The sequence below is a fragment of the Triturus cristatus genome, chromosome 8 (assembly GCF_964204655.1).
Source record: "Triturus cristatus chromosome 8, aTriCri1.1, whole genome shotgun sequence".
Classification (NCBI taxonomy): Eukaryota; Metazoa; Chordata; class Amphibia; order Caudata; family Salamandridae; genus Triturus; species Triturus cristatus.
The window spans coordinates 11767906-11781616 of NC_140591.1; the positions used below are offsets into that span (position 1 = coordinate 11767906).

General features: G+C 43.1%; 1 protein-coding gene across 1 annotated transcript in view; it reads left to right on the forward strand.

Annotated features, from left to right (window-relative positions):
- LOC146799831 (3 beta-hydroxysteroid dehydrogenase/Delta 5-->4-isomerase-like) overlaps positions 1-13365 on the forward strand; it is a 53207-nt gene extending 39842 nt beyond the window's left edge. The window contains exon 3 of the mRNA XM_085620723.1: positions 2892-13365. Coding sequence (XP_085476849.1) covers positions 2892-3709 — 818 coding nt within the window. The 3' untranslated portion in view covers positions 3710-13365. The remainder of the gene's footprint in view (positions 1-2891) is intronic.
- Positions 13366-13711: the final 346 nt, after the last annotated feature.

A 13711-nucleotide genomic window follows, 5' to 3' on the forward strand; every position in this document is an offset into this window, starting at 1 on the left:
TGGGCGGAGCTTCATGGCCATATCCTGAATACGAAAAGAGCTGTTGATGGACAGAATGCAGAACAATGTCATACATTCACCCCAGTACAGAGATCTAGGCCTAAATCCATCGTTTTTTTGCTCACCATGCCATTCCAGTTTGGACCCAGCCATATGCAAATCAGTCTTGACCCTGTGCCCTATGGGAACAGTCCAGCCCAAACGGCCAGGCCAGGTCCTTCCTGGACTGGAAACAAGCATCCTAGGACCAGTTTCAGGGTTTCACCCCTCTTCAGCCAGGATAGCTTGATTCCAGTGCCATGGAGAGCACGGGACTCACGTCTGAGCATACCCGTCCCACTTGTGGTGACAAATGCAAAAATAAATGTTGATGGACAGAATGTAGAACAATGTCATACATTCACCCCAGTACAGAGATCTAGGCCTAAATCCATTGTTTTTTTGCTCACCATGCCATTCCAGTTTGGACCCAGCCATATGCAAATCAGTCTTGACCCTGTGCCCTATTTGCCAGACTGATTTGCATATGGCCATGTCTGAACTGGGGTGGCGGAGTGAGCTAAAGAATGATGATGGATTAAACCCAGATCAGTTGACTGGGGGTGAGTGCTTGCAATGTTCAACACTCCGTCCATCATCCCCTTCGGTTTTGCTTTGTTCTCCCTAAGTTGGCAGGGTATGCCCAGACGTGGGTCCCTTTCTCACTTTGCCACTGGATTCAAGCTAGCCTGGCTGATGACGGCTGATTAGCCAGAAACCGGTCCCAGGATGCTTGTTTCCGGTCCAGGGAAGACATGTTTTAGCAGTTCGAGCTGGACTGTTCCCATGAGGCACAGGGTCAGACTGATTTGCATATGGCCATGTCTGAACTGGGTTGGCGGAGTGAGCTAAAGAATGATGATGGATTCAACCCAGATCAGTTGACTGGGGGTGAGTGCTTGCAATGTTCAACACTCCGTCTATCCCCTTTGGTTTTGCTCCATATCCTGAATACAGCATGTCTTGAAGAGACAGCGCAAGTGCTGCCTAGGCGAGACCTAAAAAAACATGCACGTTGCTGTTAGGAATGGAAAGCAGACAATGCGCATGCGCTGCTGAACATGTCCCGGTGGCTGAAAATTACACCGGGGCAAGTTCAGCATATTTCTGTGGGGCCCAACTTCTTCGCAGGGTGGACGACGTCCACCCCCTGAAAATAGTGGATGGATGCCTTTTACCTGCGTGTACGCCCGACTTGTGCCCTGATTTTATTCTATTTCCAACATAGATTAGTAAATATGAAAATAAATAGTAGTGGCGCAAAAACATTTTTAAGGTGGATGGGCTGGCAGCCCTCGGTCAATAAATAAATAGATGAATAAATAAAAAAGACAGCAGGTTAGGAGGGAGTGGGCGGATGGGAAATGAAAGCGACAAGAAAGCAATGAACGAAGGAGAAGCACATGAGGGTGAGCGCATCACCAAGGGGGGTCATGTAGAAGGAAATGGGTGAGAAAAAGCAACAAGGAGCACTGTGGAGGGGGGTAAGAAAAGTACACAAACGAGACAGCTGGAAAAGACATTCACTCTCATGGTGTTTTAAACCAAGATGAAAAAGTAGTGGCTAAAAAATAAGTAGTGGTAAGCAAACATACTAGTGCCTGGAAAAGATTCCCTCTTCCGGATGTAATTCAAGCCATTGATTTGTTCCCTTCTTTTGGATTTTTAGGTCTGGAGTTAGTGTTAGCCAAGACCTTTTGATATTACTAAAATTATACATATACTTACTAGGTCTGGCCTTAGCCAAGACCTTTTGTTTTACTAACATAATTTGGGCTGGAGCGAGGAGGTCTCTTTCTCCTTAGTTGAGTTTACTCATTGGTCAGTTGCTGTCCTGCACGTGTGTGCTGCCACCTCCATGTTCTGAGTGGGTTCCTCAGTAGCACATATGCACATTTGTTGGTCTCCGGAAGTCGAAGGTGCTTAGGGAACAATGGACTGTCAGTAGTGGTTTTTGTTTCCTGCTGTCCCTTATTATGCTTGGTGGATCCTGTCTGCTTCTGGGTGTGCTGCGTGGGGGGATCAGGTTCCTTTGCTCCTCCTGTGACACGTGCATCTCTTCTTTCTACTTCTCATGGGATGGGGGTGTCAGCCTGCTTATTCTCATGTTTCCTCCACAGATAATCTCTCCTGTGGTCTTCAGTTGGCTCACCGGCCCTGCTCAGGTGTCTCTTTATCCACACTGCTGCTAGTGGGGTCCCCTCCAGTGGTGCTCAGCCTCCCTTCCTTGGAGAATGGCATGGTTGAAGGCTTTGAGCTGGTCAGCCTCCGTGGAGGCGCTGGTGGTAGATGCAGAAGGTGGTTCCTCTGTATCTAGGTGACTCTCTTCTGTAGGGCAGTGCTGGCCTCTGACCTTTTGGGTGTAGTGGGCTGCTGACTGGTCCTTTGTTGCTACTAAGGGAGTTGGCTGTGGAGTGCATTCTAAAATGAAGCTTTCTCACATCCCAACAACCACTGGTTTATTTCTGCCGATGTGCATCTGTTCACACTATGCTTACATTTCATGGCTTGTCAGCTGCACAGTCATGGCGCCCTGGGCAGTGCTCAGCCGTTGATGGAGGCTTGGATATTGGACGGCTGTTCCGGGTAGGGTGGGCGAGGTGTTGCCTCAGCATGTAATACTGTCTCAGAGATGGGATCCAACTCACAGTAATGATTGTAATGTGGAAGAGTAGGGCTGAAAGTAATAAAGATACCGGTAAGTAATCTCAGCATTCTAATTGGCTGAGCAAATCTCAACCTTAAATACTATGTGATAGTGAAAGTTATGCTCTTACTAGAAACTCTTGAAGGGTTTTGTTAATTTGAAGCTGCCATTCACAGCCCAATAACCACAGTCTCTTCCTTTCAAGGTACCCAGCTGCTGTTGGACGCCTGCACGGAGAACAATGTGAAGTACTTCATCTATACTAGCAGTGTGGAGGCGATCGGTCCGAATATGAGAGGGGACCCTATCATCAATGGCAGCGAAGACCTAGTGTATGACAGTAACGACAGTTTCCCCTACAGCAAGAGCAAGCGAATCGCTGAGCAGTGTGTGCTGCAAGCCAATGGACAACAACTGAGCAACGGCACCAGCATGGTGACCTGTGCCTTACGGTGCATGTACATCTTTGGAGAAGAAAGTCAGTTCTTGCAGATGCATCTGGATGGAGCCATTATGAACAGAGATGTCTTCCAGAGGTTCTCCCGGAAGGAGGCTGCTGTGAACCCCGCCTATGTGGGCAATGTGGCATGGGCACACCTTCAAGCCGCCAAGGCTATGAGGGACCCAGAGCACGGAGCTGGGATCGCTGGCCAGTTCTATTACATCTCAGATGACACCCCACACATGAGCTACTCAGACTTCAACCATGAGCTGGGCAAGGAGTTCGGCTTTGGGGTGGAGCCCAAGCTGTGTGTGCCCCTCTCACTCCTCTATGCCTTTGCATTTGTGATGGAGGTGGTAAGCCTCTTGTTGAGCCCTTTCGTGAAATTTGTGCCCCCGACCAACCGCCATCTGCTCAACCTGCTCAACACCCCATTCACCTTCTCCTACAAGAAAGCCCAAAATGACTTTGGTTATAAACCGCTCTTTAGCTGGGATGATGCCAAGCGGAGGACCTCCAACTGGATGGCGGCCCAGGTCCCACTACGCAGGGAGATTCTAAAGCAGAAAAAGCAATGTTAAAGTCTACGAGTAGCCTGTGGCGATCTGGATGACACACGCTGGACCTGCTACTCTGCACTCTGCTTCTGGTGAACCAAGCAAGCTATATTTTTCATTCATGTGTTATTCCTCAGGGTGGACGCTAGCTCCATTGAAATGCCAAGCTGCATCCATAACCTCTTACAGGAGGGAAAGAGGACATTTCATTCTGAGAACTTCTGAAAGGGGCAACATCACATAAGGATCAGCCACATACAGCTATAAGAGAAGTCCAAGGACATGTGCCTGAAAAGGCAGAACCAGTCCACTGTGACACTCATACAACACCCTCTTTGTGACCTCCCCTTTGCATAACCTGCATGTTTGACTCGGTTCACCACAGACTACCTATTCACAGACCTGATGATCCTTCTCAGAAGCGAAACTTCGTCCTCTAGTACTCGTTCGTCTGACTCCTCTTGATCATGAGACTTCTGAATATATGGCAGAGGTCTTGGGAGAAGTACTTGTCCAAAACATTCAATGTGGCGAGAACCGTCCTCACCTTTATTACTTCCACCTATGGAGTGTGTGTGTTATGTGGTGACTTAATACCTTATAGTGCCAAAGACTTTAGATGCACCGAAAATCTTAGGTGCCAATCAAAGAACTTGTCAGACATCATTTGGGAAGGTGAACAGTCAATTGTGAGCTGCCTACAACATGGAGCCCTATTCCTCAGACACTGTTACTACACATTCCACTGTAGTGTAGTTCCTATATCCCTAATAGGCTCTGCGCATTGGAATAATATACACTATAGTTTTGACATAGGACTGAGGTCAGTATGTCTCTATCGAGTACATTAAACTTAATTACTTGTGTGTGCCAGCTAACTCAGAGGTCACAAGAAAGTTATCGAATATACAAGAAGGGATTAGTCTCTGACAACCGCATAAACATGACAACTTTGTTTCCCTTAGAATCAAAACAATCTCAGAACCGTGTAAACAATAGATAACAGTTTCACTCAGTCCATCGTGCATGCTTCGTTTCTACAGAGTTGCACAGAAATAGAGAGACGGGCGTTTCAATAAAAAGGGGTTTATTGAACAGTCTTATTTCTCATGCAAGAGATATGAATTGCTACAATCGTAAGACAGACTGCGAAGTATAATGCGTACAGGGTTAGCAGTAAGATAACATAATACTGCAATAGCATTCTTTGTAGCTATGACATATATTCATAAAATACATACATAAATAACACAGGCTAAAATGTGAATACTCATCTGATGCTTCTAAATAGTTCTACCCCAGTGTACCTAACCTAAGTGTAGTACGAGCTATGAAGTAGGTGCTGTTTTCTAAAGTATAGCTAGCTATAGTTTTAGTTTTGCCAAGAGTTGCCAAAAGTTTCTCTAAGTTCTAGTCTGCTCCATACCTTAGAATGTGTGAGGTTGGAAACTCTTTCCGGGACTCGATATCTAATACCCCGCAAGGGGAGTCAGAAACACTGGAGCTGGATTCTCTGCAAGGAGGGTGACAGTGTCTGGTCAGTGCATCAGGCGGGAACTCGATCACCTTCCGAACTTGCCGTGGCGAACCGCAAGTCGGCAGTCGAACTGGACCGTTCCGGAACCGTGGTTTGCCAGGGTAAGTGCAGGTATATTTCTTCCGTGAAGGTGTTTAGGAATGCCTGTATTGACGTAAAAGTCGGGCATCGGAACGTCATGAATGAACCCCTAAGGAATAGATGTTCATGCATAATAAATGAGTTCTTAGAGAAATCAATATCCAAGCAAGGGAAGTTCCTAAAGGCTTAAGAGTCTGGTTTTCCAAGAACTCGGTGTGACGTGGATTGGCGGATGTAGGAGACCATGCCTGTATTTTGGTTAGCATGGACAATGCCTAAATAAGGGTTGGATTTTCTATGTCTAAATAAGGGCAATATGAATTGTACCTATATAAGGGCATAAATCGGGAAACCTATATACGGAATCTAAATCTACACACAACACCACAGCAATGCACACACTTGTGGCACAACAATCGCCAGATCAGCTTGGTGGTGTTGATGGTGAATGCACCAAATGAGGTTTGAGCAATTGAAGAAGTTCTAGCTCAAAGGTATGTATACCAGATGTATACCAGAGACTGGGGTGGAAGTCATGGCGCATGTGTGTGAAGCCGTCTTTGGTGTGTTCTGAAAGGCTGGATTGGATGTTTCTGATTGGATGAAGGAAAAGGCCTATGGGAAGCAAGCAGAAGTACTCTTTAAACAGAGGTGTCTTGAAGGTGAAGTGTAGTTCGTATATACCTATATAGGTTCTGCACGTTTGGATAACATAAACTGTGTCAATGATGGCAGCCTGATTTCGTGTACCCCTACCGGGTATCTTAGCCTGCCTGTATCAGCTAGCTCACAGTGCCACTAGAATCTCCTCTTATCTGGGAGAGAATAGTTTTTGGCAACCTTCGAACATGACAACCCTGATCCTGTAGTGTAGTTCCTATTTCCCTTATAGGTTCTGCGCATTGGAATAAAATACACTATAGTTGTGGCATAGGACTGAGGTCAGTATGCCTCTATCGAGTACATTAAACTTAATTACTTTGTGTGCCAGCTAACTCAGAGGTCACTAGAAACTTCTCGAATGAACAAGAGGGGATTAGTCTCTGACAACCGTATAAACATGACAACTTTGTTTCCCTTAGAGTCAGAACAATCTCAGAATCGTGGAAACAATAGATAACAGTTTCACTCAGTCAATCGTGCATGCTTAGTTTCTTCAGAGTTACACAGAAATAGATAGACGGGCGTTTCAATAAAAAGAATTTATTGAACACTCTTGTTTCTCGTGTAAGAGATATGAGCTGTTACAATCGCAAGACAGTATGCGAGATATAATACGTACAGCGTAAGCAGTAAGAAGAAATAATACTGCAATAGCATTGTCTTCTAGCTATGACATATATTCATATATACATACATTAATAACATGGGCTAAAAAGTGGATACTCGTCTGATGCTTCTAAATAGTTCTACCCCAGTGTACCTAACCTAAGTTTAGTACAAGGTAAGAAATAAGTGCTGTATTCTATAGTATGGTAAGCTATAGTTTTGCCTATGCCAAGAGTCCCTCTAGGTTCTAGTCAGCTCCATACCTTAGATTGAGAGAGGTGGGAATCTCTTTCCGGGTCTCAAACTCTAACACCCCGCGAAGGGACTCAGAACACTGGAAGCTGGATTCTCTGCAAGCAGGGATGACAACGTCTGGTCAGTGCATCAGGCGGCGACTCAAATTCCTCCCAAACTTGCTGTGGTGAGCCGTATCGAGCTGTGCAGTTGAGCCATGGTTTGCCATGGTAAGGGAAGGTATATTTATACCTGGAAAGTGCTTAGGAATGTTAGCATTGAAGTAAAGTCGGGCAGAGGAAGACATCATGAATGAACCCCTAAGAAATAGTAGTTCATGCATAATAAATGAGTTCTTGGAGAAATCAATAATCCTAGCTAGGGAAAGTGCCAAAGGCTTAAGGGTCTGGTTTCTAAGAACTCGTTGTGACGTGGGATGGACGGATGTAGGTGACCATGCCTGTATTTGGATAGCATGTCTAAATAAGGACTGGGATTCTATGCCTAAATAAGGGCAATGCAAATTGTGCCTATATAAGGGCATGATTTAGTAAAACCAATATACGGATATCTAAATCGAAACACAACACCTACTCCACTAATGAATGATCAATAGTACGAAATGCTAAACATTAAAATGCTAAACATAGAAAATGGAGTACCACATGTTGCTAAAAACATTTGTAAAAGCATACTATAAAAACATTTGCTGGACATGAAATGCAAAGATGCTGTACATATTAAGCAATGTTTCATACTAAGCATATATTTACAGTGGAAGTTAAATGAATGAACAGAAACATATACACATATGATGAAATGATTCATAATTACAGAAGAAAAGATCAAAGCCATTTCATGTCATGTTACATAAATGAAATTGTTGTGAATAAAAGGTGATAATGTGTCCCTGGAAGTGTTCAAAGAAGTCTGTTCCCTATAATTAGTTCTACTTTAAGCATATTACTTTGCCATAAAAAGAAAAATTCAAAATTTAGAGAAAAAAAATGGTATGAAAAAAAATTCCAAGGTTTGTCTTTGTTTTGAAAAAATGAAGGCCAAATTCATAGCTTTCTTGGTACACTGTGAGCCGAATCAAAAGTCAGTGTAAGGGGCTGGTGAAAACATGAAATGCTCTATTCCTGTAGACAAAAGATCGTCTACCGATGTCGGTGATAGTTAGAATACCTTGTTTAGAAGATTAACTGCACATAGATGTGAAGCATCGCCAGTAGCAATGTTCCTTTCAAACGTTACCTGTGTGCCCGTTGATCCATCTCGTACCTCAGCAGTAGCATGTTGCGTCTGTGAGATCTCAACGAATGCCGTCATCAGGATTGGTAGCATCTGGAGACAACACAGAGCATGGGCCCTTATCGGGTCCAGCAGAGTATGATGGGAGTGATAAACAGACGTCTAGCATGCATTCTTCACCGCATAGCAGGCAGCGTAGAACAGGTAAGATACAATCTTGCCAGATTGGTCTGAATGACAGAAACCATGTGGTATTTAATTCTCGTAGACGAGGTAAGCCCAAAAGTTGTACTATGCGCTCACAACACTTCCTTTCCAGGAAAGCTTTCTCCAAGGTGCTGGGAGTGACGCTGGTGGATTGGCTTGCCATAGCGTAGTAGTAGGAATAAAAACAGGATTCCTGCAACAAGTGCTAGAATTAGCAGCGGACCACCAAACACCGAGTGCATGAAGTTTGGAATGATTCCGAGGACTGCTTGAAAAGGTGTTAACTGTCCTGAACATATGGTCTTAAATACATGCAGAATACCGCTCATATCAGACATGTTTAAGATACGTCCCAACATTTCTGTGAAATGTGTAGGGCAGTTTGTACGTAACAGAGCCTGTATCTCAGCCGAAGTCCTTGCGACTTGAAGATCATAGGTTTCTTTGGCCGAGGTCAAAGGCACGGTTTGTTGTAAAAGAATGGCCTTCATTCTGCTTAAAGTATCAATTTGTATAGAGGAGATGTTCAGTGAAGGCCATAAAGGCGACTCCCTGACTGTCTATTTGGGGGGAACAAAACTTGCATACAGCAAGTGACCCTGGAGCCAACCATTACCACAGGAGCTCTGAACATTCGACATGAGGTAACTCCCACTTGAAAGTTGACCAAAGATTGGATTAATCACTTCTGCCGGTGAACCTTGCAGGTGGCAGGACAAATTTGCAGTAGAACCACTACAGGCTCCGTGTAAACTAATATCCCGACATATGAGTGAACCGCTCAGTGCATTTGCACAGTGTGTACTGCTAAGAAACACTTCACGCCCCCACTCCAACATCTGTGTGTGTAAGGTAAATCCCAGGATGTCTTGATGTATTCTTTACCCAACCTTTCATATTTGCCTGCTTGCATTTGTTTGAGGAAATACTGAAAATGGGAAGTTGTAACAGGCAGAGTTATTTTGCCATGAATGATCCATTCAGTAGCTGGTTTTTCTGCTAAATGGCAATTTATCCAGTTTTTCAATGCTCAGCACTGTATACTTTGCTCCCCTTTGTGCCAGTTTGACCTGTTTATCAGTAAGATTGTGTTCTGAGAACAGAAAAGACGTGTTGATGAAACGCCAAGGCACATAGCCTGCACGCACGTTTTGTAGCGTCCAGCCTAATAACAGAATAGAACGTAATTGAGACTGCCCTTGTCGCAGCAGGACCAAATCTTGTTCCACAATGTCTATAGCAGAGGATACAATGTTGCCCAGGGAATAAATCCTGGATGACAGAGTTGTTAACCCATTGTTGACCACAGCGAGAGATTTCTCTAAATTAATACGATCAATTTCTCGTATTCTTTCTGCGGCGTCTGCTTGGGTAACCTTCCATATTTCATTATAAGCAGCATAAATGCCGGCATATATGAAACGTTCTTGACGTGGTTTTCTTGGAGCAAGCAAGAAATCCCTAAGGTCTGCGTCTTCTTTAAGTAAAGATAAGTTTTGTTTCACATCCTCTAGTGTAGATTTCTGTAGACAATCAAGGCATAATTTCCCTACACTGTATGTTGTTACTACCCCTGGATGCTGTCTTTGAACATAACGTGTGTCTGGCCTATTGATTGTAAAACCCTGTATTCTGTTCAGGAATCTTTCTTGACAGATGTTTGTGTCTGTTGGCCAGAGCAACCATTTTTCCCATTCAGGATCTGATCTGTTGTTTTGTAAAATAGTATGTACGTCGACCTCCCCCTATTACTTGCAGGTGTAGGTATGGACGGTGTGTTCATGTCTTTGATCTTGGCTAACCCAAGGCAAGACGTTTGCTGGACAGTGTCATTTAAAAATATTATTTGCTGTGGGATGATGCAGGCTCTAAAGAAAGCTTCTATCCCCTGCACTTGCCAATCTTTTGTACCCCAGACAGATTTTGTGTCAATTTTGACTTTCCAAAAGTCAAAACCCTGTCTAGACAGTTGGGCAATAAAGGCTGCAGAATAAATCTGTTTTGTATTAGTTAACATATTTTTCGTTTTGTTCATATTTTTAAAGAAAAATGTTTCCGGATTGGATGTATTGTACCCTGAAAAGTATGGAAACTTCATTGCAAATGTTTTTGAGCTACCCCTTGGTGGTGTAGGACAATGTTCCCATTGGTTATACATAAATACATTTCTAGGTGTTGCAGATCTATGCAAGAAATGATGACCATAGTGGTTGTAACAATAAAGCTGTTCATAGTCTGTTGAACCCATTAAGTATTCATGGTTAGAGAATGCAGCAGACCTCTCTAGATCAGATATCATGTTATTAACAGTCTCAAGTCCCAATCATCAGAATACGTACTGGAGGTAATAAAGTCACTCAATGAAATTTTAAATAAGTTTGGAATCTTCAAAAGTTCTGACGGGCCGAAAATATCATAATCAGTTTTCTACCAAACTATACCATCTTGTATAGGAACGGCTGTGATGTTGACTGCTGACAAGTCTCTTTCTTCACGATGGGATGATTTGTGTGGTTTCAAAAATAAGTTCACATTTTTGCTTTCTGTGTCCAAGTGAATATATCTTCCATCTATCAGCATGCTCGGATTCATTACTAAAGCTAGCCAAAGCAGAAAGAAAAGTATTCCAGAAATAATCCATAGTTCAATCCATGGTGAAACCAGATAAGTCTTTTTCAGGAGATGAAAAAAGTATTGTGCTCGTTCTTTGAAAGTCTTTTCGGCTGGCATCGTTTCCGGTTCGCTTGGAAAATCAGAAAACGTATCAAAGTTAATGAAATAGCCAAAGGCAGTTCTGTCAATGGTTGAAATTGCATCAGGATTCGTTGAAATCACTGGTACCAGTTGATCACGTGTTACATTGGTGTAAACAGGTGTATCAGGACGAACTGTTATTTGGGTTTCAAGAGGAATGAGTTCCATAGCATTGTTGCTTAGTCCTTCATTTCTTACTGCTGAATTCTCGATGATGATGAGTCTTTCAGTTTGAACCTCTTGGATAGTAGCTAGTGGAGTGCGTCTGTTACTTGGTCAGAGTCCACGAGGCCTACTGCTTAGTATTGGCCACATAGTGTGGTTTGATGAGGTCGATTGACACAAATCTTTTCTCCTTTTTTCCAGCAAGGGGCGGCAGAAGAACTGTTCTTGGCTAGGACAGGTAGTGGTTGTCTGTAAGAAGTCCCAAATTCCTTCTTGTCCACGATCTTCTCTCTGACTAGATCCCCAAGCTTTGGGATCCAGACAGGCCTTGCTGGGACGGCTGGAATTTCCCCAGTGGTGGTTGGCTTCAGGAATATGTTGCTTTGTTTCGATCTTAGTTCATTTAAGTCCTAGAAAACAGACAAACGATCTTTGATATCAAATGGTTTATTTTCCACCACTGTGCCTTTCAAATTCCAGATTCCACATTCCAGATTCCACATTCCAGATTCCACATTCCAGATCTGGAACCCACATTCTTGTCCCAAATAGGACTTCACATGGAGTGACACCCCCTAGAGAACTTCTTGGCAAGTTGTTTATTGCGCGCTGGACCCCATATAAATGTTTGACCCACCCATCTCCCGAACCTAATACCCTAGCTGTTATGCTGCTTTATGTCCCGGTTTTTCCTTTCCACAACAGAATTACCGTCAAGATGAAACGGAGAGGAGAACCGCAATGCAACGCCCAAACTGGCCATGGCTTCTTTGTAAGCTTGAGAGCTAAATGCAGGGCCCTGGTCAGAATATAGCGTGCCAATTGCGTATGTGCCGATAAAGTCTTGCAAATCTTTTATAACAGTTCGAGCGTCAGTTGAGCGCTGAGGCCACATCCATAGGAACCTTGAACACTAATCCACTGCGACCATGATATATTTATAGTTTCCATCCCTAAATTGCAAGGGACCGCAGTGATCCAGGTAAACACAAGCTAATGGTTTATCTGAAATTAACAGGGGTGTCTGCTCAGGAAGTTTCACTGTAGAGACTTTCAACTGTTGGCATATTTCATATTCCAAAACATAGTTTTTGGTCTGTTTCCTAATGCCGGGCCACCAATATCTTTGTTTTAATAACAATACTGTGGCAGAAACACCTGCATGGGCAGACGCTATCCCTTCATGTGCTGCTAGGATTAGTCCTAATCTACGTTCCATGTTTGGAATTACTCTATTCCCCCACTCCAGGGATTTGAGCAAAAGGAACGTTGTTTGCATCAATTATATACGAGTATTTGACTGGAAATTATTTAGGTAACGCTGCACCACAATCTTGTTCCAGTATGTCTATTGCAGAAGATACAATGTTGCCTAAAAAATATATCCTGGAGGTCTAAGTTGTTAACCCATTATCCACTACCGCTAATGCCTTCTCTAAGTTAATATATATTCTCTCTGTGGCGCCTCTTGTTGTGATATTTTCAAAATGTCATTGTAGGCAGCATAAATGCCAGTATATATATGAAACGTTTCGGAAGTGGTTTCTTGGGACCTTGTAAAAAATCCCTAAGATCCATGGCATGTGTGAGTAAGGATAAGTGCTGTTTTACTTCTGTAAGTGTTGATGTGGTGTGTTCAGGTCCTTGTTCTTGGCTAGTCCAAGACAGGATGTCTGTTGCACAGTGTCATTTAGAAATATAATCTGCTGTGGAATGAGGCATGCTCTAAATAGCGCTTCTGTTCTCTGTACTTGCCAGTCTCCAGAACCCCAGACTGATTTTAAGTCTATTGTGTGCTTCCGTAGGTCAAAACCCTGTTCAGAAAATTGGGCGATAAAGGAAGCAGAGTAAATCTGTCTAGTGTTAGTCAACATAATTTACTGTGCCGATGTGGATGCGACTTTATAATAAAATGACGTCGGGTCAGAAGTATTAAACCGTGAAAAATATGAGAATTTCTTTGCAAACGTTTGCGAACTATCTTTCGGTGGTGTATGGCAATGTTCCCACTGGTGGTAATCAAAAACATTTCTAGGTGTTATAGATTTGTGCAAGAAATGATTACCATAATGTTGGTAACAGTACAAAGTACCATAGTCTGAAGTTCTTTCTAACATTTCAGTGTTTGGAAATGCAGCAGTTTTCATTAAATCAGACAACATGCTATTAACAGTTTCAGAGTCTCAATTTTCAGAAAATGGACTGGAGGTAATGATATCACTCAATGAAATTTTAAATACATGAGAAATGTTTTAAAAGTTCTGTTGGACCGAATATATCGAAATCAACCTTGTCCCAAACTATACCATCCGGTATAGGAACTGCTATAATTTTCACTGATGAGAAAGATTGATGTGGCTTCAGAATCAAATTTACTTTTTCAGCAGCTGTTCTTTGTTGAAGGTATCGCTCATTAATAAGCATGCTATAAGTTATAACTAAGCCTAGCCAGAAAAGAAAGAACATTATCCCAGTAATTACCCAGAGCTCTACCCAAGGCGATACCAGGTAAGTCTTTTTGAGAA